The sequence below is a fragment of the Amphibalanus amphitrite genome, unplaced genomic scaffold (assembly GCF_019059575.1).
Source record: "Amphibalanus amphitrite isolate SeventyFive unplaced genomic scaffold, NRLGWU_Aamphi_draft 000253F_arrow, whole genome shotgun sequence".
Lineage (NCBI taxonomy): Eukaryota > Metazoa > Arthropoda > Thecostraca > Balanomorpha > Balanidae > Amphibalanus > Amphibalanus amphitrite.
Window position 1 is genome coordinate 238,933 of NW_024881748.1, and position 26,694 is coordinate 265,626.

At 55.6% G+C, this 26,694-nt stretch overlaps 1 protein-coding gene across 1 annotated transcript in view; it reads left to right on the plus strand.

Annotated features, from left to right (window-relative positions):
* LOC122386486 (neural-cadherin-like) overlaps positions 1-26,694 on the plus strand; it is a 136,525-nt gene that overhangs the window by 16,042 nt on the left and 93,789 nt on the right. The window contains exon 2 of the mRNA XM_043375726.1: positions 24,871-24,986. Within this exon, the coding sequence (XP_043231661.1) occupies positions 24,871-24,986 (116 nt within the window). The remainder of the gene's footprint in view (positions 1-24,870; positions 24,987-26,694) is intronic.

A 26,694-nucleotide genomic window follows, 5' to 3' on the forward strand; every position in this document is an offset into this window, starting at 1 on the left:
GTCCGACGAGGGGGCGTCGCACTTTAGCGCCGCACCTTGACGTACTGTGCGAAGCTGCCTTCCTCACGACGTGGTGCGGCTGTGGCGCGGCGTCTGCGCCGCGCCGGCGGCGGCAGAGCGGCGCGGACCGGATGCCCAGGTACAGCTGTTTGTTCCGCACCCGCTAGCAGGTGGGAAGGGAGCCGGCTAGACAGCCGGCCGGCCGACAGTCCCAGACGTAACTCAGCCGCCGTCTCTCAGCGGCCCTGTGACGGTTTTTACCTTCTCACACGCGCCGGCAGACGATTGATGACGGCACACGGAGCGTCGTGAGCCGGCGCGACGTCCGGTGCCTCAGCCGGCGTCCCTTCTGTATCGGTTCGCTCAGGGCATTTATCGGACCCCGGGCGCAGCTCCGTCCGGCCCTGTCGCTGAGCTCTGACGTCACAACACTCACCGGCCGTTTTTACGACTGCCGCTGCTCTCGTAAATACTGATGTGCAGCTTCGGAAATGCTGCTGGTCCTGGTGCCCGGCGCTCGAGCGGCGCGGTGGTCGGTCGGTGGCTGCGGGGCTGAGGACGGGGACGGGCATGTTTTAGAGATGGAGCGGCGACCGACAGCCGCCGTCGCCGGTTCCCATTCTCCACGGCCATTTATTAGCGGAGCCAAGCCGGTGACGGAGATGAGTTTGATCGACGGACGCTCATCCGGACATTGTGTGTCGGCGCCGGCGGCGATGGCGGAACCCGCGGCTGGCTCCCTCCCACGGTCGACCGTTTCCGGCGAGTCTGATTGGCTGTCCTCTGTGAAGCGACCGGCGTCCTCTGCGCTGCGCCGCGACGGCCACCGCTGCGTCACTTTGGCCTCGTTACCAACTGAGCGGCGCCACCGCCCCGCGCGGCCTGTCCACGGTCCCTGCGCTCCCCCAGGTGCCCTGAAATCACGTGCCGCCGTCGGTTTTTACCTGGCGAGGCAGGCCGACGGACGGGCGATTTCCGATCAAATCAGAGCGCGGGGAGCTGGCGGTTTGTGTGCGTGTCTGCGGCCCGGCAGGCGCCCACCTGCGTCCCCGGTCGGCCGGGACGATATTAATGAGGCCCTGAGGGGCCGCGGCCGCCAGCAGCCGGCGCCCGGCTCCCGGCTCGTTTATCTGTCGGATGCGTATCAGATGATATCATCTGCCGCCGCTGTCCCCTTTGAATTGATGGCTTATTTATCGGGGTGCGTGGCGGCGATCGATGTCGCGTATCGGGCGGCATCTCTTTGAGGGCGTGCTGTCTGACCGGTGACGGTGGCGGCCGGTCGGATGGCGGCCTGTGCCACTGTCTGTCGGAGTCGAGCCGGGGCCGCTGCCGCCGCCCGCTGGCAGAGCTGTCGCCTGCCGTCCCGGGGGTCGGCGTTAGACAGCCGACCCGCCGCGCCGTGCCGCTGCGATCTGCCGGTAACGCTGCTAACTGCCGACACCGAGCTGGGGCCAGCGGCGAGCGGAGCGGACCCAGCCACCGCCGTGCGGCACCGTTTTTACCGCGGCATCACCACGGCACCGTCACGGACCGTCACGGCCCCGGCGCGGCTCTGAGTCACGGCTGGCGTGACGCGCTAGGACGCTCGGCCGCGGCCATCCGGCCCTGTGCCCGATGGCCAATTTTGCGGCCGTCACCGGCAGGCTCGGGCTGGCGAAGGTCGGTGGGCCGCGCCCTCGGGCACAGCCGCCGGCCATTACACGCCGCTCGAACACAGAGCCGGTCAGGCAAATCGGACCTGACCGGACCGCGGCACGGGCGCCGCGTTCGGTCCGTGTGTGTCAGCGCCCGGTCCCCGCTCCCGCAGCCAGCCCCCGGGGCACCAGCTGCAGCAGTCGGAGGATTTGAGCCGCTCGTGGGGCAGCTGCACGGGAGGCCGGCGACTCGCCGGGCTGTGCCCCAAGTTCGCCGATGTTGTGGTCTGGCGCTGCTGCAGGGGCGTCTGACTGACTGGGTGCTGACTGCTGACTGTCCGCAACCGCGCAGAGGCCGCATTTAGCGCGCTGATATTGCAGCGGGTGGCTGGGGGTTCCGGCGGCCGTCGAGTGGGCCGGCGCCGATGAGCGATGGCCCGGCCGGCCGGCTGCGTGGGGTGCCGGTCGGCAGACTCGCCGCCCGCGCGGTATAACTCGCTCTGTCAGAGGTGGTCACTGATGGTCCCGTCGGGATAGCTGCTTCCGGCGCGCCTGTGACCGGCGCCGCCAGGGCACGGCACGTGGGCGCCGCCAGACTGCTCCTGTATAACAGATGGGCGCTCGGAGCACCACCGGCAGCTGTGGCGATATTCACACTGCCGGGCAACTGTATAAAACCCGGCCATCCGATGGTGCACCTCACACGCTCTCCTCTGCCTCAGCACCTATCATCACCGGCTCTGCGTGACGCGCCGGCGCCGTCTGTGGCGCACCGCGGCGGCGGTCGTGGCGCGGCGGTCAACCGGATTCGCCGCGGTTCGCCGCCCGACGACCGCAACAATCGGCGTCGGCGGCGATTGTGGCGCGCCTATCACCGCGGCGTGCATTGTGGCGCAGGGAGAATGGGCCGTCTCTGAGCCGGTCACGGTTCGCCCCGCCTCACCCGGCTCCAACCAGACGGTTCTGCTACAGCCGACAGGGTAACCGTGCGCTGACGTCCGTTCTAGAGCCTCGGTACCTTTGATCAGGTGGCACCAATCAAACGCCTTGTAGATGTAAGGTCGAATCGTTTGAAAAGCCATGCCGACTGTTCGGCGGCTTTATATTTCCAAGGCTTCTCAGTGACCCATACTGCAATTCATTCTCTGAACGAATTTCCTTTACCTTTTCATTGCTGAATTCTCCTAATGTATCTTCGTCTAATCTGAATATTCAGCCCTGCCTTTGCCGGAGCGCGCGCCTCCGGGCCGGCCGGCTGAAGCGCCGGCTCGTTCCCCGGTTAATCTGTCCTGTGGGGATCGCTGCCGTCAGTGCGCGTACGTCCGTGTATGCGTCCGGCGTCGTACCGGCTCATTAGCTAATTAATGGCCCTCCCTTACGGCCGGTTTACGGCCCGGTCGCCGCTCGGGTCAGGCCTGACGGATGGGGTCACCCGGGTGACGGATGGGGAGGGAACGGCAGTTCAGGTCCCTCTGTCGGGAGTCCGGGACTGGTGCCACAAGGACCATGGAAACCTTAGAGTACTGACCTAAGGATCGGTCATTATTTCATGAAATATCACGCATGTAACACGATACCAGTTATGCAGGTCATGCTATTACATACATTTTCAGCACAGGTTTTAAGTCAAGTCAGATTGAATGATGTTGTTCCCTGGTTCGCAGAGATAGGACCTACTTGCTGTCGGTGTTGCTTTTTCTTGCTAAGGTAGCCAAGATAACCGTGTCCAAGAAGTTCACTCTATATACGGTCACCTCTCGCGGCCGGCGGCGTCATGTGAGATGGATGTTTAATTGCTCATGTTGCCAGCGAGGCGTCTGCCTCTTGCATATCTGCTGACGAAGCAGCTGAGCGCGCTACTGTGGCCAGTCAGCTCGGTCACGGTGGTCAGCTCAGCGCTGAGCTTTGTGCGGTCAGCATTTGTCAGCACGTGTCAGCAGGGAGGAACACAGTGCAGTAAGGAGTGCCGAGCAGCGAACAATCTTACAGCAACTACGGTTTGATTAGCATACAATATGACTGCACGTTCCCTCTTCATCTTCTTGCAGCAGTGTCGTCAGTCCTTGCAATACACATCACCTATTGATGAATGGGACCATTCACTTTTCACGTCAGCCCGATGGCCTATTCACTAAAACTGTTTATGTTTAAGTCTTCGTCCATCGTCAGCAGCGGACAAAAAGTTATTTGGACAACAGGTAAACAGCGGACGGAGTAACGCCAGTGAAAGTGGAGCGTTGGCATCAAGGGGCTCAGCGGCGCACGTCCAATTATTTTTACGGCCTCGCCTGCGGCTGGTGCATGGCTGGCGGCCAGACCTGTGGACAATGCAACAATCCACATATGCGACAACTGTGACAGGCCGGCGGTGCAGCAGCAGCTGTTCGGACGGCAGCGAGGACTCCTTTGTCCTCGTCCTATCGTGAGATATCGCCGGAGGACAGGCCGTCAGAACACCGGGTTGGTGCCTCAGGACGCAGCTCAACCTCGGGGCGCCGTCCTGCAGAGGAATTCCGATAGCCAACTTGTGTCCCGGCTCGACCGCCCGAGAACAATGGCCAAAGTTTGCCGGGCTGGGCGTGCTTTGGCGGCACTACTTCCGAACGGCTTCGGTTCAGGTGCTACAGGTAAAAGCATTGAATGTGATGGGGTCGAGAAACTCACGACGTGGGCTTTTCACACTGTAAGTTGTTCGATGTAGACTGCTCGGTAATCAAGTTAGATTCGAATCTGACCAATGTTGACATCGAGGGACAAACTAATCAAACTTGATTCAGGGCACTCCATAGAAGTTTGAATTGGTGCTTTGTTACGATCATTTGAAAATAATTATTTAGCAAGCTGGACAATAACAAAGGAAATTGCATGCACTTCATGGAGCGACTTAATGGCGTCCCCTGCGCCCTGTCACTCAAATCAAGTACCTATCATTCGTCTCAGAAGCCTGTACCCTATCTCCTCAGGACTGCCTGCCGCCTGTTCTGTCCCTGCTGCGCTGTGCATGCGGTGGTGAGCGGTGCACGCAGCCGCAGGTGCAGCTCGTGGGGCGCAGCACACGCTTCGGTCCGCGTCGAGTGCATGCAGATCGGCAGCTGTTGAGCTGGGGTCGAAGGTGCGGGTGTCGGAGCGTCGGAGCGCTAACCGGCCCCTTGGCGCTGCACCGCCGAAACGTGTCGCAATCTATCGACGTCGACAGATTGCGGCAGGCGCCGCGGTCTGGTGCGCCGCACCGGCCGCAGCTGCGCCGCTAACGCCGCCAGCGCCGCGCCGCCGCCGCGTTTGTTATTCCGGGACTGTTTGGTTGCAATCTGTTTACTTGTTGGATGTTCTTACCAAACGAGGAGTGATAAATGGCCTTCTCGCCGCGGACAGCGCGTTTGTAACAGGACACGCCGCACGGTGCATCGCTTCACGCACCCACCGCGGCCGCTTCGTGGAATGTGAAACAGTTTCGGTGTTGGGCTGATGGGTCGCCGAGCGATGTGGATATTATGGCTGATGGGTCGCCGAGCGATGTGGTTGTGACGGGTGATGGGTCGGCCGTGCACTGTGGGTGTGAGCCATTACGGGCGTTTAACTGCCCCGGCAGTGTCGGCTGCCGTGCCGCCGGGCGCCACTGCCCGCCGCTGCAGTTCGACGTACCGGAGCCCCGCGGTGACCGGCGCCGCTGCAGCCCGAGCCGTATTTGATTGGTTCATGGCCTAATGGGACAGCTTATGGCCCCAAAGTTGATATTCGCGTCGCGCGCAAAGAGACCGAGTCCGCCACCTGACGCCGCGTTCTCAGTGAATATATATGCATACATTACACATTGAGAATGAGAGTCAACTGGCTGACATTTGCCCATGAGGCCATGACTGAAGGACCTGTCACTCGTTATTGTTTGCGATAACGTGGCTAGCCAACTTCGCAATCAACTTGATGCTTTGCAATTTGTTTATTGAGCTCATGAATTTTGGATTTCTGTGGGGCCTGAAGCTTATACTCGGGCCAGAGTATTGACTGTTGATGCTTATCGGTTGCTCATAATTTACGTACGAATAAAACTATTGCAGAGAAACTAAAACTATGTTGTATTTGAAACGTAAAAGAATAAATACTTGAGGTAATACAGTAGTATTTGAACTTGTTGATAAGAAGAACTGTTTCACTTCCATTTGCAACCTGCGTTCTTCAAAGCGTGCGTCTGTCACATTCTAACTTTTTATTATCCCACAGACTCTCCATAAATAGAGCCTGGTCATCCGCATCACAGTATTAAGCTTCAACATCTGAGTTGCAGGAGGATATTTAGATAGGTATCCATCTTTTAATCACCTTAGCGATGTTTGCTTTTGGTCAAATGCGCATATGTGGAGTGGCATTGCTTCTGCAATCTGCAGATAAAGTGACTCATTCACCTGAAGGGTATTTGCTCCCGGCCTCCCCCATGGCGCACAATAAGAAAGCCATTCTCGCCTGTTTCCCACGTCGTTTCCCAGGCCTGGGGGCGAGTAAAAGTGGGCCTGCTGAGCTCGGACGGTCTGCTGAGGTGGTCAGGTGACCGGTGCCGCGCCTCTGCCGGAGGGTAGCCCCTCGTACCGGCCCCGTCCGACAGCTCCCGTACACCCCCCGGCCGTGCTGGCGGCGTACCACCGGTGTTGCACAGTTGCATATACACACCGCCCCTCACCATGCAAGCTCGGCCGCGCCGCTGTGCCGTGAGCCATGGCCGTGCTCCGTCGACCGCTGTGTGGGCGGTGTGGGCGAGCTCATAAACCGGGCTCACTGAGCAGACGCCTGATCCTCCTCCATCGCAGCAGCCTCGCCGAGTTGTGGCAGGCCTGAGAGGCTCTCTGCAGCGCTACTTCACTGGCCGGAATATCTGCCTTCCGGCGGTCACCGCGACAAAAATGCAAAGACTTTAAACTTAGGATTGTCCTGAATAGAAGAGCGCCGCCCAACTCCCGCATTGTGTGCGCTCGGAAAAGTTGGCCAGGTGATAATCCAACCGGTCATTTAGGGAATAAGAATGCTCGAGTAAGAATGGGTTACGGCTTAAATCGGACACCATCTCACCAAAAATAGCTGCCTATACTGGCTGAAGTGACGCTCTTATCAGCCCCCGATGCTAACGCGTATCGCCGTTTTATATAAAATGTGGATGGGTATAACTACCACGGTCAAACTTGGGTGGGTTCAACGAAACTGATCCTATACATTATGCGAAATCCTGGGTCACCATGCTCCGAGAAAGTACATGTGCACCGAGCTGGTAAAGGTCATGGCAGCGTTAAATAACATCGCTTTCTACATCATATATTTTTAAGAAAAGCGATCGTTTTACCGTATCACATTGTGATGCAACGTTGAGAACTTTATCCTGTTGATAACTACATATATGCTGTCAGCTTGGGGCATGACAACGATGCTATTATACCGATGTCCTACAGCATTAGCGCAGTGCGCACATATGGTGATTAATGCTTACGTCAGACTTATCATATTTAGGTATGCGTAACTTATACTTCTATTTTGCGTAAGTGTTCATTATCCTAATGGTAAAATACATAACGGGCCGGACGTTTGAGCACCTGGTCGCAGTGCGACTGAAAAGGTGCTTTATATTCACGGTGAACTGCCTCCATGATGCATGTATCAGCATTCAACATGACCACAAAGAGTGTCCCTGTCACGGCGGGCAGCTGCCGCAGGCCAGTCGCACGTTGAGTTATGTGAACAGTTTAATTCAATGTGTCGCTAATCATCATAGTTTCGTCATAACTTTAAACACCGCGCCTAACATCGGTGCTAACTGTTCCTTTGTTTAACGGATACATGCGGAGCTGCTAACATTATTTTCACAAATAGACTGTCCTCAGGAACTTAACATTATCATATTTTTACATCGCTGACAGTTATTCCTATCCTCCATCGTAATTATCCGCCTCTCGGCTCCGTTGTCTCGCTGCTTTGCGCGTCAGTCCGCACACTCGCCACATACCGCTCCCTTCTCCCCTCCCCGCCGGCCACAGGTGCATCGCCGTGCCGAGGAATTGCAATCGGCGTCGGCCGGCACCGATCGCTCCTCGGACCGCTGATGAAACAGGGCTGCTCGTTACAGCGCGTGATCTGTTTCGATTTGCCGGCCGCTGACCACAGCAGGAGCGCCGCGGTGATTTCCCAGTCATATCGGAGGAGCTGCCTACACCTGCCGCAGCTGACAGAGACCCAGGACGTGTGCAATAACTGTCATCTGTCATGACTGTTAGCTGATGGCTGGTGACCACAGTTGGGGCTGTGTATTCAGTGCACGGCGGGCAGGTAATGCCGCCGTAATGGCCCCGTCCACGCCGTCCCGACCGCCGGGCCGGGGTGGGACCGCCCCTCCGCCGCTACACTGGGGCCTTAGCCGCTCACCTCCGTCCCGCAGCCATTACTCACCGTACAGGATGGCCCCCGGTCAGCCTTTGAGCGCGCCGCGCGCTATTACAACGGCAGCGGCACTATCGGCGCACCGAGACGATATATCGACACACGGCGGCAATACTGGCGCACACGACAGACGGCAATTATCGATCGCGTCGGTGGCCCGGCCGGTCACGGAAGCCGTTCAGCGGCCGCCGCTCGGCTGTCAAATCACGTCCCCCCGGCTGGCAGAGTCCGGCCGGCCGAGCTCGGAACGGCGACAGTAATATACCGACACCGATGTGCCTGGGGGCGGCCGGCCAGCGCTCACTGATTGGTGCCGGCGCGGTGGAGCACGAGCGTTGGGCCTCATTGCGCCAAAAGGTGGGAGCGGTAGAAACGAGTCCAACTGGCGACTGTACCCCGAGCGGATGTGATTAATACACTCAATGAGCTCTAAAGGGCGTCATCTAAGCCCACGAACTGAAACTGACCGGATCAGCCTCCCTCGTGGTCCGTCGGGTCCGACTGTCGGCTCCGACTGACCACCATCTCGTCGCTGACGACGCCGGTCCTGTCGGTACCGACACGGCTCCTTATGTCGGTCACGTCGCGGTCGGCGCCGGATCGTCGGCCGCACCTGTGGAAACCGCCCAGTGTCCGGCTCCGGAGCGGGTCAGAGCGACGAGCAGCGCCTCCCTGGGGTCGCTGATGAAACGGATGGCGTCGCCACGGAGGAAGGAAGAGGCTCAGCGCTCCAGAGGATTCTCAAAACGTCTCGACGTGACGGGATTAAGCTTCATGAATTGATGTGGGAGATGTTTCTAAGGTGATGGTAACGAAGGGAACATGGCTTCAGGTCTGCGCGTGAGGTGTGCCCCAGCTATTGCGGGTTTGAAATCTGCCCCCGCTGCGGGACATGTCCGTTTCTATTGACGGCTGCGGGGACTGTCAGGAATGTCAGACGTGACAGCCACAGCGGGAGTGTCAGCCTGTCAATCATGGACAGTTGTGCAGCGAGCACGTACCGCGTGCTAACCCCGTGGACTGGACGTGCGAGCCGTGCTGGTGGCGGCCTGTCATCACGTGAAGCCGTGCTCCGCTGCCCCGTTTGGCTCGTGAATCGTGACACGGTACAATGCGTCCCCGGTGACGGGCCCCTGAATGCATGTCAAACGCGGTCGGCGGATGGAATGGCCGCCGTGCATGTTCGATTGGAATGGGCCCGATTCGAGCTGGTGCCCGTGCGGTGCGCGGGATCGGCAGGCCGCCGCCAGGGGCCAGGTCACTGCTGGAGGTCAGAAGGTCATCGCCAGAGGGCAGGAGGTCACCGCCAGAGGGCAGGAGGTCACCACCGGAGGGCAGAAGGTCGCTACCCCAGGGTACGCCTCTCTCGTCCAACGATAACTCGATGTTTTCCTTAGGCAATAGGCACGACACCACACGACTGATGGTGGCGGAACATTTCCACGCCGCCTTCCGCGGTCGATTTCCTGGTCACTGGTCTCGGCGGCTCCCGGCACTCTGCCTGTTCCCTCCCGCTCTCGCCGCTCTGTCTCTCGGGCCCACACAGCACACAAACGGCTCCGTTCAGACGCCGGTTGACACGGATCCCCACTCGAGAGCGGCACCTGACTCGTGCCGTGGATTATCTGGCCGCCGTTTACCTGGCGGTGTGTTGACTCTGTGCTGTTCGAGACCGCCGCAGTCCCCGGCCGGTGTGCCGCTCAGACGTGGTTTGTCCGGTCACGCGGCGCGCCGCCAAACAGGGCGGCGGTGCACGCCGCGGTCGGCAGCCCGCTGACATTCGACCGGTGAGCAAATAAACAGGTGGCAGCCGAGGCGTCGCGGCGGTCGGAGCAGGAAATTGAACCTGGAGGGGGAGGGGGAGGGGGCAATACCTGAGACTCCGATCGGTCAATGAACTCCATATTGATGTATCAAAGGAAATGTAAATCCAATAAAGTCAGTTATGACGGCTTTTAATTTCAATTGGGAACGTTATTTTATTGATCTTGATGAATGCCGTCTATCTTTTAGCAGTTATTTTAACATCAGCTGCCAGCTGACTTATTCTGCTATGCACACTGTGCGGCGTTTGTAAGTCTGACCTCAGCCAGCGCCAGCAGGTTAGCGTTTCATTCTAATTGCGAAGTGCGTTACCGGCTGTAAAGTAGTATTTTCCACACGTCCAAACGACGCCCGTGGCTTGGCGCGTGCGAATCCCGTTGCCTTTACGCCTCCGGTCTTTACCGTCGTCTCCTGCCCCTCCCGGTCGGTGGCCGGTCGGCTGCCGGTCGCTCGGGGCGCAGACCCTCTCCAGTCGGCGCCCCGGGCTGTAAACGCCGACGGAGAGCGCCGACCGGCTGTGAGGTGCTCAGCACCTCGTCTCTGCCGACGGTAAAGTGCCGCCGAGTCGGCCGGCCGCTGCGCCGCCGCGCCGCGTGCCTCTTTACACCGGGCCAACTTTACCGACGCCTGGGCCGGTTTACGAGCCGGTGTTCACGGTGCGCCGGCGGCCGGCTGACGAGCAGTTCAGCCACAGGAGGCTGCTGCGCTGAGCGAGGCTGAGGTCCGGTGCTCGAATGGTAACCGCCGAAAGTGCCCAGAATGTGCGGCCTTTGAACGAAATGGGCCCAAGTTGAAGGCGGATGAGTTGCGGAAGGAAGGCTTCAGCAGAGCAAATGCCAGCGAGTCGGCCTTGAAAGCCTGCATGGTTAATGATTGCTGGTTGAGTTTCTGACTAGAGTTGCAAAGTTTTCCCCAAAGGCTGCTACCGGCACCGCCCCGCCCCACAAAAATTTTCTTGGATACCGACATGCTACCACGCCCCAAGCAAAAAACCCGCCAAATTACCGGCATACTAAAAAACCTGCATTCTTGATTCTAGCTTACCCCTTCAAGAGTGCCACATTTTGGCAGATTCAGTGCCCCTCCCACCCAACAGCCATCCATTGTCCAACCACAAATACCAGCAGGCTGATTTTGGCTGAGTTGGCCCCACAAATACCCACAATTTTGAAACTCAATTCCAGTCTATAACTGTTAAAATATCACCTGTAATCAAAGAAGTAGGTATTGCCTACAAAAAACTATTACATTCATCAAAAAGGTGCCAAAAAGGACTTCAACTTGAATTACTGAAATGTGTTTTTGAAGACTGGACAGTGAGCAGTAATCACATTTACATTTCACAGGTGTTCTTCTTTTCCATATTCTCCTAAAATGTTGCAGGCACCAGCAAATGTTTAAAATCTAGATGGTCAAAACATAGGTAAACAAGTACAGATTCGGCCATCTTCCTAACTGAGGAAGCAAGATCAACATATACTTTTTCCTATCCACTTATGGCTTGCTGGTTCGTGAATAAGATACGCATCATGTAAAAAATGTGTTAATAACTCACTGGTCCTGAGAATAGTCACCAAATAATATGTATAAAAACGATACCTTCCATCCTCTCCAACCTCAAGCGGGAACAAACACAAGGTTATCGAATTCGAAACAGATGCGCCATAACAGAGGCTTTTCACTAGCTGATTAAAACACTGCAAAAAAATGTTTAACGACTGCAAGCCACTGCCTCGTGAATGATTATATTAATAAAAATTATCCAACACAATATTAAATTATAATGAAATCGACATTAAAGTGTAATTCACTACAAATAAAATTATTTCTCTTCAGTTATTCAACCAAAAGGGTAAATGAATAAATATTACGTCATCAGATTACATCCATTCATTAGGGGAGAGAGAATCTTAAAAGTAAATCCTTGGTTGTCTAATTGTGTGCGCCACTTTGTGTCAATTTTGCCTGCATGATGATGTGCATTTTGTCTCTTGTAAAGATAAGACAAAATGCCAGTTCAAATCCATTTTCATTTAATTATGGGACCAAAGTCAGGCTCAGGGCTAGGTACCTAACACCTGCCTTTTCAGCTGGATTTTCAGTGTCAAATTCTTTGTAGAGTTTCTCAGACCACATCTCAGGATCTCAGGACTCAAGGCCAGTTTCCAAACATTGTGTTTTTTTTTTGGTGTTGTGATTCTGCCTTTTCCCCTAGGGAATGTTGTCATGCACATTTATTTATTTTATTGTGCTATACGTATTACCTACCATTAGACTTACCAGTTTATCGTGCTTTTGCAACATGAATGAGTATTCTTCCTTTTATAGACCACAGTAGATTCTTGACAATTCTAATTATAACCAAGCCTGTGAATTGTGTGAAATGCTGAGGTCTATGTGTTACCCCTACACTTAGCAATGGAACTTCTACCACAAAATGTATCTTGCAGTGGCTAATATTGCTGTTACTACAATTTGAGAGCCTCTTAGTGTCCAAAGTTTGAATCATTTGCTGATTTTTTTTTTACACAAAATCAAAAATACCGGCATGCTACCGGCAAGACATGCCAGATACCACGAATAAACCTGCGGTAGTGAAAAATTACCGGCATGCCGGTAGTGCGGTAGGGAAATTTTGCAACTCTATTTCTGACCGCAATTGGATTGACCCGGCTGGTTGCTGCTGAAAGCTTCCTTAAATCGGCGAGTTCAGCTGTAACATTTACCGCGAGATCATGACATGACACTGATCATGGTGAACAGATCCACCTCCTGGACCATGAGCCTCTATCTCACGGAATCCACCATTCGCTCTCCATACTCATTCAAAGGCCGGCGCCCTGCCATCCACACCGCGACGCCGCCGAAGCCGACGGCTTTAGCAGACGGAGCGGACCGCCGACACCGACGAATGTTTACTCCCGGCGTCGGTGGCGCGGCGCGTGCATCTCACGGCATACCTCCCACGACAGACCGACGGCTCGACGACCGACGAGCGCGCGGAAACAGACCTGGGCCGAAAGCCGGCCTCAGCGGAGAATGCCGCCCGCCGCCCGCCGCCGCTCCGTCTGCCGAATAATGAGACCGCTGTAATGTCATTAATGACGACTGCCGCCGGCCGGAAATGGCTCGGCGGCCGCCAGTCGCCGGTCCCGAGGTTCGGTTCTCACCGACTGTGGTCGGGCGGACCGCTGAGACAGCACAGATGGGCACCGGGCAGCGGGCACGCCGGTCGGGACAGCAATAATTACGCCGCCGCAGGCACAGCCGCGCGCCGGCGCTTCACAACTGATGTCAGTGGCGCACTAGTAAACAACGGCTACCAACTCGCTACTGCTGTGTCTACACGCTATACACGCATCATAAACCGCATGTGTGTTCGCGGTGCGTCAGCCCCGATAGCTGACTGCCTCAATGTCTCGACAGCTGACTGCCTCTATAACTCACCTCCTCAATGTCCTGCCCCTGTGCCTCCGTGCCTTAGCCCTCGCTGGAAAGTCCGGCGGTCCCGTCTAAAATCGACCCGCGGTGGCGGTGTTCGGCCCACGCAGAGGTCCGACCGGTCCATAGCTCGGTCACAGGAGGTGTCATCGATTCGAGCCCGGCCTGCACCGCGTGAAAGCCGTGTCAAACAGGCGGCCCCATGAAAAGCCACACCGCCGCTCCATAAATCGTTCGCTATCATCGTGTGTTAAAAGGGCATTCGTGTAAATAATTAACACGAATGGAGTCCAAGATAAATTATGCAATTTCCAGAAAGCCAATACATGCTCTGTCACTTAAGAAGTATACCTTCATGTCAGCATTTTGAAACGATTTATTTTTTTGACTTTCGTTTGCATCATTTTACTGCTAGTTTTAGTTACATATTTCGCTGTGTGGTTGATATTTATGTGTTCCACCATGAACTAACCACACACGCTGATCATATATAGAATCAAAACAAAGAATGTTATAGAAAAATATGAGCAGTAGAAAAGTTACGTGTATAGTACTTAGTACTTAGTAGTACACCTACATGCACCATACTTTCGCTTTTGCGCATTACCAGCACAATGGCTGCACATTTGTCTCGTGCACTCCGTAAATACCTACACCTCATGTGTCGCGGCCCGGTGCCCCGCAGTGGTCACGGCCCTTGCCTTTGGAACGTGTCATGGTGGGCGGTGGCAAAACCCACAGCGGGGACCACTGGAAAGTGGATCACCGGTGACACATGACAGAGCTGCGGCGGGCACAGTTCGACTCCACAGTGCAGGTCACAGTGACACAGTGTCAGGTCACAGTAGAACGCCACAGTGGCCACAGTTACCTGTGGACCACAGTGGAGCCCACGGCCCGACCTCAACCGAGTGGTATTCCTGCGCGTACCATTACGCGCTGCAAAACAACACACTCACCGCAGAAACTCGTGGGGGTGGGTGGATGTTCAGCGGCCGAGCAGCGATATAGGCCCACTCAGGCTGAATATTGCCCGCAACTGCCGCCGGTAATGAAGACAATGACACAGTGGAGTTTGTTTGCAATCGGAGGCTTTATTAAAACTTTGGCCTCGATGGAGCTGTCGGGCTCGCTCAGCGAAAACCCAGCGCGCTGCGCTGTTTTCATATGTCGAGTTGAACTAGCCACTGGGGAAGTTGTGCGGTTGTTTTCCGAGTGCCGGGCCTAGTGGATGTGCTGGCGGGGGGGGGAGGGGGCTGCGTGCCGACTATAATCAGACCCGGCGTCGGACGGTAACCACCGGCGCTACCGCGTCACGGCTTAATTCGGCCATCCGTCAGCCGTCCAGGGTGGACCGAGGTGGGTCGGGTCGGGACGGGTGGGCCGGAGCCGTGGGACGGCCTGAGGGGGATGGAGGCGGGGGGGGGGAGGGTTAGTGTGCTGGTCGGCAGGCTCTGAATTCGGTATGATGCAGGAATCTGCAACACCCACGCCGTCAAGGGACACGTCCCTGTCTAGCACAGCTGCCCGTGGCGTAGGCGACCCGCCGCTAACCGTTTCTATTATTACCCGTTCAGGAGACGCACGACTGAGAATCATGTCGTTCCTGGGAAACGTGAAATGGCCTCCGTTTCTCCTAAATATAGCGGCGGGTCGCAATTTCGTGCCGGTGTCCATCTGGATGGAGGCGGGTCCGTGCCTCCTCTGTCTCCGGCTGCCTCCAATTTCCATCGGCGCCGCCGTCGCTCACGGCCGTCCCGCCGAGTCGCGGCGGCACAAATCACGGCCGGGACCGGACGGACGCGGCCGGGCCGCGGCGCGCTGCAGTGAGTCAGACGTCCTCTGCCGGTTATGATATGACTCCGGGCCGACCGCAGCCCTATAAACAACTGGGGGTCGACCGGGGACCCCCGTATACTCAGATGGAGGCATTTGGGTTCCCCCTCACGAGCGGGGCCATCGGAGCCGGAGTGCAGAGCCTAATGGGCAGGACTCAGCGAGTGATCCGTTCAAATCCGGCAGCCCGTGACCTGAGGTCGAATGTCGTCATCGTCGGTCCTGTCATGATACAGAGTAGACGGCTCTACGACTTCGGTGATTTGATAAATGCAAACAGCACAACAGCGCCAGCTTTATGGCTTCTTGGTGACATTATGTCGAAGTGTTTTCTCGCGGAGTGTTGAGATTATGCAGCTTTAATCGCCCAGAATCTAAGTTCCCCGAGATGCATTGATCTTGGTTCACGAAACGGGCCGTTCAAGGCTTCTGTGTATAATCTACAAAGCATCATTAATCATGTTGGTACCCGTAAATATTGCCATGGTAAGGTCTTTTTGCTTTTATGATACTGAATCTTGTCTACTCAATATGCTGAAAAAGTGATAACACAGTGCACAGGATCAGTGTGAATTGATTCGGCCAATCGCAGCCTTCGTGTATCAGAAGTTCATTCTATAATAAAACAAGCCAGTGTTCGTAAGCAAGTGCATGCTCGTCTTATACACAAACGCATTTCAAGAGTGTCTTGTGACGCCATTATTTATTCATGCTCTCAGGAATGCTTAGGTTTCATTTTCAGAGTGAAAATTCTTTTTGTATTGAAATATTCGCTGTACCGCACATCTCCTTGATGATGAAAATCAACAGCGCACCAGTTTTTGTTGAGCCTGCTCATAAGCTCACATATGCTACTATCTTCGTCGTTGCTGAGTGTCTGCCGTTGCCCATGATGAAAGGTTGACCTCACAGCTCGTCGCACATTTAGTGTTATAGCTCGTAACGCTCTGCACTAGCATAAAGTTCCAGGTGAAGCCCACGCTTTAACGCGTCAGCTCCATGGACAGACACGTCCCCAACATGGCTCCGTGCAATGCAGCACGGCGCGGCACGGGCACGGCGTATAGGGTGCTGCTCCGTGGCGCGACGTGGCACGGCACGGCGTGGCGTGGTGCCGTGTGCCGCTCCGTGGCGTGGCGTGCTCGTCAGCCGGCAGGGCACACTGGCCGGGTCACGGCATGCAGAAACATTGTGTCCGCCCGTCAGCCTCCGAGCCCGTGCTCCGCCGTGGCTCCGGCTGTGCCGTACCGTCGGACCGTGACTGCACGGAGTCGGGCCGGCGCCGGAACGGGACGGGCAGCTGACGCGTACTGCAGCCCGGCGGCCCATAGAACCCCGGCCGTGACCCGGCCCGGCGCAGGTCAATGGCGCATTCAGCCGTGCCTCTGCCGCCGCCACCGCAGCCGGGCCATCCGCTTACGAAACACGCCAGCCGGCCGGTCGAGAGAGTTCACCGGCCGGCGCATTCAGACATGTATTTTCGTCGATTTCGCCGCATTCAGATCCATTTTCACGGCCTTTGACGCGGCTCTCCGGCGGTACAAAGGGCAAATTCCAGGCGCACATCCCGCGGCCGGCCCGGCGCACAGCGGCACCCGACGGTGGCACCCAGCGGCACCCGGCGGCACCCGGCCGGCTCCGGGGTGCGCCGCTGAATGGGCCCGTCGGCCGGCCGCCTTTTGACCGGGCGTCCGGCGTGGCGTCGTTCTCTGGCGTCCGGAATGGCGCTGTTGTCGGCCGTGTCGCCGGCGCCGCCGCCATAAATCGGCAGCCGTCACCGGCGCTCAATGGCCTCCAATGGCGACCGGAGTAAACGGCGCTCTGCAAAAACAGCGCCGCGCCGCCCCGAGATGGTGAGTTATCTCGGCCGGAGCATTCAGCCGCACCGCGACGGCACCCAACACGTGACGCCAATTAAGCCGCCGAGCTGGTAATGGCCCGCTGCCGGTGGCGGTGGGGATGGATGGGGCGTTCTGGGAGTCTGGCGACACTGGGTGGGAGTTTTGGTGATGTCTCCCCACTCAAAGTGTCGAGGAAGCCATTAAACGGCTCCACCGCGCAGTCACAAGCGGTGCCTTGTGCAATGCATTGCTCGATTTCGCGATGCAATTTGACTGCATCAAACGGGCTGTTTCTTCGCGGAAATTCGTCATTTGACCAGCGACCTGACTTGCGCGGTGACTAATGTCTGGTAATTTGTCACTGTCAAGTGCCGGTGCACAGGCCCAGGTAGCATTAGGACGGGCGGAGTCCCGCCGGCTAGGCGGTCCGTTCCACATTCTGCGCTCGTAAAGGGCACCCTCGCGCGACACGCCACCGGCTCGCGACCTTTCCGCTGACATCGGGACGCCCACAGGGTCCCGTTGTGCCGCACCAGTCCCATGGGAGCCGCGGAAATGACTGGCAGAAGCGGCGTCTCGACCCGAGCGTTCCGGCTGCCTGGCGATGCGCGGCGCATCGCGCTGTGGAACGGAACTCAGAACATGGGTGCGTCCGCGCGGCGCAGCTGCCACCCTAGTCGCCGCGGAAACAGCGCCGCTCCCGCAGCACTCGACACGTCCTGTTCCGACCCAGCTGCCGAGTCAACCCCGCGGCGGCGCTATCTCACCCTCTCGAGCCTCTCGTCGGCCCGCCGACACTGGTGGCCCCAGCGCTGAGCCGACGATCGGGCCCGCTCGTGCCGCGAGGGCCGCCCGCGTGCGGTGTCGGGTATCGTCCTCGTGACGCCGACAGCACGGCACCGTTTAATCAGCGCCGCTCGCCCGTGACGCCGTGACGGGTCGGTCCGGCACGTGACGGGTCGTGACCCGGCCCCGCCCCCAGCCGACCCGGTGACCTGGCTGACCCGGGGGCGGACCGGACCGGTGGCCGGCGCGTGCGGGCCCGTGTGACGTGTGTTTGTCGCGACAGTCGCGGGGCCGGATTACGTGGGACGCACAGGAAGTGAGAGGATCCTGAACATCCGGTGCGGCTCGGCTCGGCGGCGGAGAGAGTTCTCACGCTGTGGACTCACGTAGGCCCGGTGAAACGTCCATGACCCTGTACCGAAAAGACGCAACTTCCGGAGCGGGTGCCAATGGTCGGCGTAAATATGACGTGCGCGAGGAAGAATAGCGTCTTCAAGACATTCAGCTGTAATGTTATGCCTACATGTAGTGGCAGTGACATGCTGGCTATGCGTGAGCCTATGTGGTCAATGAAATGTTTCACTTACGTGAGTGCTCCGGGAGCGCCCTTAGCTCGCGGATGTGTTGCATGATGGCTAAGCTGTTTAGCTCGCCTGTGAGGCCGTTTTAGCTTCAGCTGCTCCTGCGTAGCTCTGGGCCGGGTGTGCAGGCAGTGGGTTGTTTGCTCGGCTCCGGCGTCTCTGTGATCCCGCCATAGTTCCCGGGTGTGCGAATGCGTGGTCAGTGAGTTGTTTGCCGCCTCCTCCGTGTCTCCGCTGTGACAGATTGCGTGCTGTGTATCACGGCGGGCCCGGCTGGGAGCTGACGAGGGTCGGACCGTATAGCCGCCGCGGGTCGGGCCCTGTTATCAGCGCGACGGTCCGCCGGTCAGCAGCAGCTCGGCTGTCCCGCGGCTGACTCATCCCCTGGCCCCTCACAACCCCCCGCCGGCAGTGACCTCCCCTGACCTGCGGCCTCAGTCAGGGTCTCCAACGGACCTCGACTGGCGGACCCGGCTCGTCCGCTGAAGAACGTTTTCCTTTGCCGCGCCGACAGTCCGTACTTTATCAGCGCTGATGTTGATTGACTCTTGTTCGAACCAATAACGCGGCACTGCAAGCTTGATGAGTCAATTGTTGGCAGGGCTGCTCAAGCTCATAGTTCAAAGTTCAAATATCGCAAAATATTGGCTTATCGTCCGATCCCGAAATGAATTTACTCAGCGGGATATTGGAAACAGGTTTTTCATGATATCTTACAACAGTATGCCTACCACATGTTAACACACTTTTTATACCTACCGATAATTTTGTTGGTAGTTTATATATACCATGCGCAACTGAGACACATCACGATCAATTGTAATACCTATATACTTCTTTTATTTTTTTTATTTTTTTTTGGTAGTATGTTCCAAACTTCACGTACATACTCTTCAATTATTTTATTCACATGGACATTCTTATTACATTCCTTGATCATTTCCGTTTTGGTTGGATGCGTAAATTATTTGAAGGGAAATAAATTTTAGACTCCTCGAGTAGCCACGCTAAGGACCAATTGACTTGTCAGATCGCTCCCCTCGCCCCAATAAATCGCCGGCGTTTCTTCCTAGCGGTGAAGAACCAATCTTCGAAGACGCCCACGTCCTTGACATATTGTACACGGATAACCCGATCTGCCTGAGCCCCACAAAGGCTCTCGAGGTCCGTGAAAACCCCTGTCAGCTGTGTTAGCCGGCCAACTAGCGCGCAGCCGGCCAGCCTGCTTGACTTGCGTTTCAGCCGAGCCCACAAGGTTGCCGCTTTGTCATCAATTGTACCATAGGCGCCACTCCGATCTAATAGGGGTTTTCACTTGCAAATTTGCATTCATCCCGTGGCCCTGATAAAAGCGTGCGCCTGCAGACCTTTCTTTTGACGTTCCACTCGGCTACAAACTAGGAAAAAATATAAAATGCGTTCGCTTAGACGGCAGTTAGACTGAATAGGGCGGAATTTGTGAAACTGAATGGCCAAAGCGGTACTTTGTGTCATGAGAAATCAGCTAATATCACATTACACCTATTGATGCGCAGCGAAGAGGAAGTGGGGGCAGGCGTGCCTGAATCAGGGCCATCGTGTCTAGGAGGCCGCTCCAGTGTGGCGCCCCTCCCAGGCTGTCGCTGTAATGACCGTCCTGGACGGAACAGAGACACGCTCAGTTGCCACGCTGTCCTGCTGCCGTCATGTACGTTCACTCAGCGGACTGAATGAATGTAAAGTATACATAGCCTATCGAGTTCAGTCCGGCCGCCACCGCCTGTCACTATGTTCAGTTCAGTGAGTTGTTCAGTGGACAAAGGACACCGAGTGCGCGTTGCGCGGGCTTGATATAGATCTCAACCAGTTGTCCACACACCGCTTGAACACGGCCATTCACCAACCACCGCGACAGCGAGCGCGCAGCAAGGCTGCTCTGTCAGAGGAGCAGACAAGTTGGCTACGTGAACAAACACACGGCGGCGGCGGGCGCGCCATCCATCTGCATTTGTTCCGGCCCGTCACGGGAGCGCGGTCGGTGCCGGTGCTCCAGCACGGCCGCACGGCCCGTGTCGTGCCGGCCGGTCGCCGCTGGGGCGTTCCACGACAAATCGACAAGTGCCCTGCACCCTCATATTTTATTTTTTGCTTAAAATTGGTCTAATGGGTTGTGATGGGCGGGGAAGCCAGCCGTGGCAAGGATTTTTTGCTTCGAACAACGGTTTCCGAGATATAGCCTCGGGCAATTCCTGGATGTCGCGCTGCAGCCCTATGTTTGGCGGCCTATAACTCAAAAACTATTGGTTTTCTACTATAAAAACTTTATACGGTTCAAATTACAATCAACCAACAAACATTTTGGCTATCTCGGATTTCCAATTTTTGAAAATTTTGATCACGTGACCTTTTGACCTATTTTTCGAAGAGTGACCTTGATATTTTCCCCACTGAAAGTTGCAATTTTGTCTGATGACGATTAAAGCCTTATCAATTGTCATTCATATGAGAAAATAAAAAAAGTGGATATCGCCCTGCGTTGACCTCAGGTCAGGTCATTTTTATGACCTGTCCATTATTACGAGCGAAAGCGACAGTGAGATCTCGAGAATAAAGCAAGATAGCGACAAGCGGTAAACGGTGCAGGGTACAAATGGATAAGGTCTATAATTTTTACTGAGGTCATTTTCAGGTCAGGTCGAAGATGACGTCACAGGAGCAAAAAGGAAGTCAAAATTGCGGCACTACATATATATGAAGTTTTTCTCGAATAACTTTCAAGGTATCCCAGCTAGGAACAAACTAATATCACCATCGTGATCCTCTCGTCGATCCGCATCGAAACATATGTATGTTGACCTCGAAAGGTAGAAAGGTCAAAAGTTGACCTTGGGTCACGTGACCTAAGGTCAACTTTTGACCTTTCGACCTTTCGAGGTCAACGTACATATGTTTCGATGCGGATCGACGAGAGGATCACGATGGTGATATTAGTTTGTTCCTAGCTGGGATACCTTGAAAGTTATTCGAGAAAAACTTCATATGTATGTAGTGCCGCAATTTTGACTTCCTTTTTGCTCCTGTGACGTCATCTTTGACCTGACCTGAAAATGACCTTAGTAAAAATTATAGACCTTATCCATTTGTACCCTGCACCGTTTACCGCTTGTCGCTATCTTGCTTTATTCTCGAGATCTCGCTGTCGCTCCCGCTCGTCACGTGACCTAAGGTCAACTTTTGACCTTTCGACCTTTCGAGGTCAACATACATATATTTCGATGCGGATCGACGAGAGGATCACGATGGTGCTATTGGTTTGTTCCTAGCTGGGATACCTTGAAAGTTATTCGAGAAAAACTTCATATATATTTAGTGCCGCAATTTTGACTTCCTTTTTGCTCCTGTGACGTCATCTTTGACCTGACCTGAAAATGACCTCAGTAAAAATTATAGACCTTATCCATTTGTACCCTGCACCGTTTACCGCTTGTCGCTATCTTGCTTTATTCTCGAGATCTCACTGTCGCTCCCGCTCGTAATAATGGACAGGTCATAAAAATGACCTGACCTGAGGTCAACGCAGGGCGATATCCACTTTTTTTATTTTCGCATATGAATGACAATTGATAAGGCTTTAATCGTCATCAGACAAAATTGCAACTTTCAGTGGGGAAAATATCAAGGTCACTCTTCGAAAAATAGGTCAAAAGGTCACGTGATCAAAATTTTCAAAAATTGAAAATCCGAGATAGCCAAAATGTTTGTTGGCTGATTGTGAGTTGAACCATGTAAAGTTTTTATCGTAGAAAACCAATAGTTTCTGAGTTATAGGCCGCCAAACATAGGGCTGCAGCGCGACCTGCTGGAATTGCCCGAGGCTATATCTCGGAAACCGTTGTTCGAAGAAAAAAATCCTTGCCACAGCTGGCTTCCCCGCCCATCACAACCCCTTACACCAGTTTTCAACGAAAAATAAAATATGAGGGTGCAAATTTAATTTTTTATTTGTCGATTTGTCGTGGAACGCCCCCGCTGCCAGGAGAGAGACGGACGCGTGACTGTGGTCGATCCGTCAGTGCGCGTCGTTCCCGCTGTCGGAGACGCCCACCGTGCGCGCTGCTCTCACGCTGCGGCCCGCTGGTGCCCGCTGATGTGGCGTACCTGCGCACCTTGACGGGCTGAGGCAGGCGCTGAAAGGCGGGCACCCGGAACGGCCGCCTTTCCCAGGGGACCGTCCGCCGCCGGCGGCCCGGCCAGCGCTGAACTGGAAACGTCGACCACTTTGGGATAGTCGCTTCTAAAGCCGGTATTGATTTTAAACTTTGCTTGAAGTTTGCTGTTTCACAATTTGTCTTCAACTCTTTCAGATAATTGACGTATGAGCATGTGTCATTCACAGGAACACCCATCTGTGTCCAACTTGACCGCATGGGCCGATCCCGAGCTGATGATCTCTAATTCTGGTTTGTTAGACATATTCGAGCGAGCTCGCGCTTTTGCTGTCACCATCGCAGCGACCTGTGTGTGCAGAGGGAGTAGGATCGCCTCGTCGTTTCACGGCTGTTGCGCTGCTTCTCCTAGACCACGTATGCGCTCTAGCCCGGCGGTCGTCTCCGGCCAGGTGCTGCCTCCCTCCTCTGTACGTCTCCGTCTGCCACGTCCTCGTCCTCGTCCTCGTCCTCGTCATCGTCCGTCGTGTTCGTCGTCGTCTGGGACGTTAGTCTCAGAACGATGGAGCGCGCACGGTTTGGTGAGCGGAACGGGCGCGTGGGACCGGGCCGGTCGAGCTGCGGTCTCGGCTCCGCGGGATGCCGCCAGCGTCACGCCTGACCCGTCACGGGCGTCACGCCTGTGCGTCACGAACCAGCGTCACGGGATGTAAAGACTGTGACTAACACTCCATGATCCAGCCTGAGGGAGCGGCCCTGTTTGTGAATTCGGAAGGTATCTTCTGTGAATCGACATTCATAAGCGACTTGGCCAGTTATTGACAATCTGCGCTGCCGCGATGGGGCGGGTAAGCTGGTGATGATCCGGCCAGATATAGAAGGTAGCGTTGGAGCGACGGGGAGGCTGAGACGAGACGCTTTTTTATTCGTTTGCTGCTTTCAATGAACACAAACTGCACATTTAGCGACAGTTTTAATGCACATTATTTACCCAACGACCATTAACAGGCTTCTGGCAAGTCTGTTCACTGCTGGAATTGCCGATATAGGGAATATCTTATCAGTCTATTAGGTACCACGTAGAGCTGGCTTCCATCCTTCGGGGAGTATCTGAAGGGAGTTGCCATAATATTTTGAACAAATTTCATATTCGCTACGAGACGACAAATCATCTCGACTTGTATTAAAAGCAACGAAATGCAACCGGTTAAAGGGACAGTATCATCGAAAAAAAAATCAATGTATTGAGCTGATTTTTTATTTACTAGCATTTCTTATTTTTCTGAATCAGAAAAACATAGTTTGAGGACCGAACTCGGTGAAAAATATTGCAACCACATTTCATTTTCATGATTCATTTTCATGAGCGAACCACCACTATACAAGCATGGCCGCCAGTTTGGAAGCATGCAAAATTACTACAGAACTGGCGCAGATAATACATTATTGACGCTACGCTTACGCGGTCGTTCTTCTGATTGAGTTGTCCTTAGGGGGAGGTAGCCTTAGGTATTGCCTATAAAAATATCACGTGACAATTGGAGGGAGTGAAAATTGGACGTGACAATTGACAATGGGAGAAAATATCACGTGACAATCACGTGATAAACGTCATACATTGGAGGGAGATTGTGATTCAAGCTGGAGGAATTCCTTTGTTGAGCCGCTAGAATCCGAAGGAAACAGCGGAAATTGCCTACGACTATTTAATGAATTTAACGGTGATGAATAAGTGCGAAAAACGTTTTGGCTTTATAAAATTTGATGAAATGACCAGGGTAAAAGTTTTATTACTGGCGGTCAATTCAAAGCGGCGCAAACATTTAAACAGTGAAGATAGTGAAGCACGATTCAAAGTGTGGTACACTTTTCGTACTTTGAGCGGCGATAGCGGGATAACGGTGTGGAGCTTCGAGGATCGGTCTTCAGTTCCCGGACCAGAAAGGTGGGGCCTATGCAATGTCAAATTTCATCAAAATGGTGATACTGTCCCTTTAATGTTAACGTGATGGAAATGGGCCTATGCTGACTGTCTTTACAATGTACCTGGCTGCCAGGTAGCCTGAATTTCCAGACAAAAAGTGAGCTATTTTCAATGGAACTCTCTTACTTCTCAGGCATCGAACATGTTGGCTTTCACAGCCTTCCTGTTCCGACCGCAGGTCTCCGAGTAGTCTGTTGTTTGGGTGACCGGCGACCGCAAGTGTCGACCTCCCATCACCGAACGTTAACCACCGACCGCCGACTGTCGGTCCATCCCTGACCCACTGACCACCGCTGACCGCTGATCGCTGACCGCTGATCGCTGACCGCTGATCGCTGACCGATCACCGACCGCTGACCTCTGATCTGTTTGTCTCCGCAGGTGGCGATGCTCGGAGGCGGCGGCGAAGGAATGAAAACATCCCGAGCTTCGAGCAGAAGCTCTACACCATCCGAAGCGTCACCGGTGACACGAAGAACAACACCTTCCTGATCCGGGTATGTCGTTAGGGGCGGGGAGCACACCGCCGGGACCCCGTCAGACGGCAGCGCGCCGCGCCGGCCAGCTTTCCGCGCGGTGATCGGACGAGGGCCGTGGGTAGCTTCTGAGGCCGGCCGGGCCCCCGAGGCGGGCTGGAATCGATGTGTAAACATCTGTGGGAGCCGACCATCGGCCGAGAGAGAGGCCGGCAAAAACAGCGCAGATAAACCGGCCAACGACGGCCAATTCGCCGGGCGCCTGTCGGGCCGGACGGGGACCGAGCGGGACCGCGGAACCGGGGAGAGTAGAGCCAGTTAGTGGTGGGCGGCTCAGGTGCGAGTACCTGGAGGCAGACTGGGTGGGCCAGAGACTGCAGCAGGAGATGGTCCTCTCCGCCGCGCCGTCGGGTCTGAGAGGACTCCAGGGCACGGGTGGTGACCTGTAAGACATGGTCATCCTCTTCGGTCGGGCTCGAGAGACACAGCCTTGTCTGCGGTGCCGTCTTCTGCATAGAGCGAAAATGCGCTGCGTAGGCCTTCTGACGGATATTCAGTGTGGGCTGTTCCACCCACCGCTGTCAGTTTTGTTTCAGAGGGGAGTGGGGAGTGTCAGCAGCCAGACGGACGGGTGCGCCTTGGAGTCTGCTGTTCCCATCTGAGTTCCGCCGGAACCTCACGCCCTCGGCGCCGGCGCCGTCTCTGGATCCGAGCTGTGCCGGGGCGCGGCTCTCTCTCACGCCGCGAGATGACGGCCGAGGGGTGGCGGAGGGTTTTTGTCGGCGTAATCAGACTCCTTTGTGCCGACCGAGATCGGGCGTCTATCGCCTTAGTTAGCCGTAATTGAGAGCTCGGTTGATGCGCTGATGCGACGGGAGACTGAGCGGCCGCGGAGGGTGAGGCCAGGACCGGGGTGTTAGATTTAGGCCTGGGGTGTATGAGCTAGCTGACCCGCCCGCAGAAGAGCTGAATCACGGTATCAGGCTTATGTCATGGGTTGGTGTTTGTCTTTTTCATTTTACAAAGCTGCTTCTGAGGGCGGGCTCATCAGTGGCTGATGTGCTGCCTCCCTCCACCGGGCGTCCCCCCTGCAGCGACACTCCACACTGCCAAATCCGACCCTGCGCCGATTGTTTGACGTTAATCCACGTCCATCTGTCGGTCCGGCCGGCCTTTGGGTCTGTCCAGGCAGCTTGTTCTCCTCCCTCGGCCTCTGTCACCGCCCTCAGCCCCGCGACCAGGGTCGCAACACGCCTCTTTGTCATGTAAACGAAACATGGGTCGGCGTTTTTACCGCTGCATCATTGAAAACGGAGTGGGCATTGTGCGCCGCCGGGGCCGCTCTCGAGTGGCCTCCATTAGGTCGATCACGCCGGGCTGGCCATTATCCGGTCCGTAATGCCATTATACCGGTGGTAATGATCCGCGTTGACAGGCGGGACGGGGCTATGAGGCGGGCGGCCCGTCTGTTCCACCGGCCGGACTGGGGGGGGGGGGGGGGGTGCTGCCTCCTCCCCCCATCCACTGGTCCCGCTGTATCAAGGAAGGTGGCTGTCTGACGCCTGGTGCCCGACTGATGTCCGTAGGGGGCTGCGGTGTCTGGGCCCTTCCGATGGCGCCACGCCCGTGCTTTGTCGCATTGTATGTATGTATGTACACAGCGGCTCCAGTCAACATAGCTCGGATGTTTTGCCGGGCATTGTGGTCTGGAGGCGTGTTCCCTGGACAG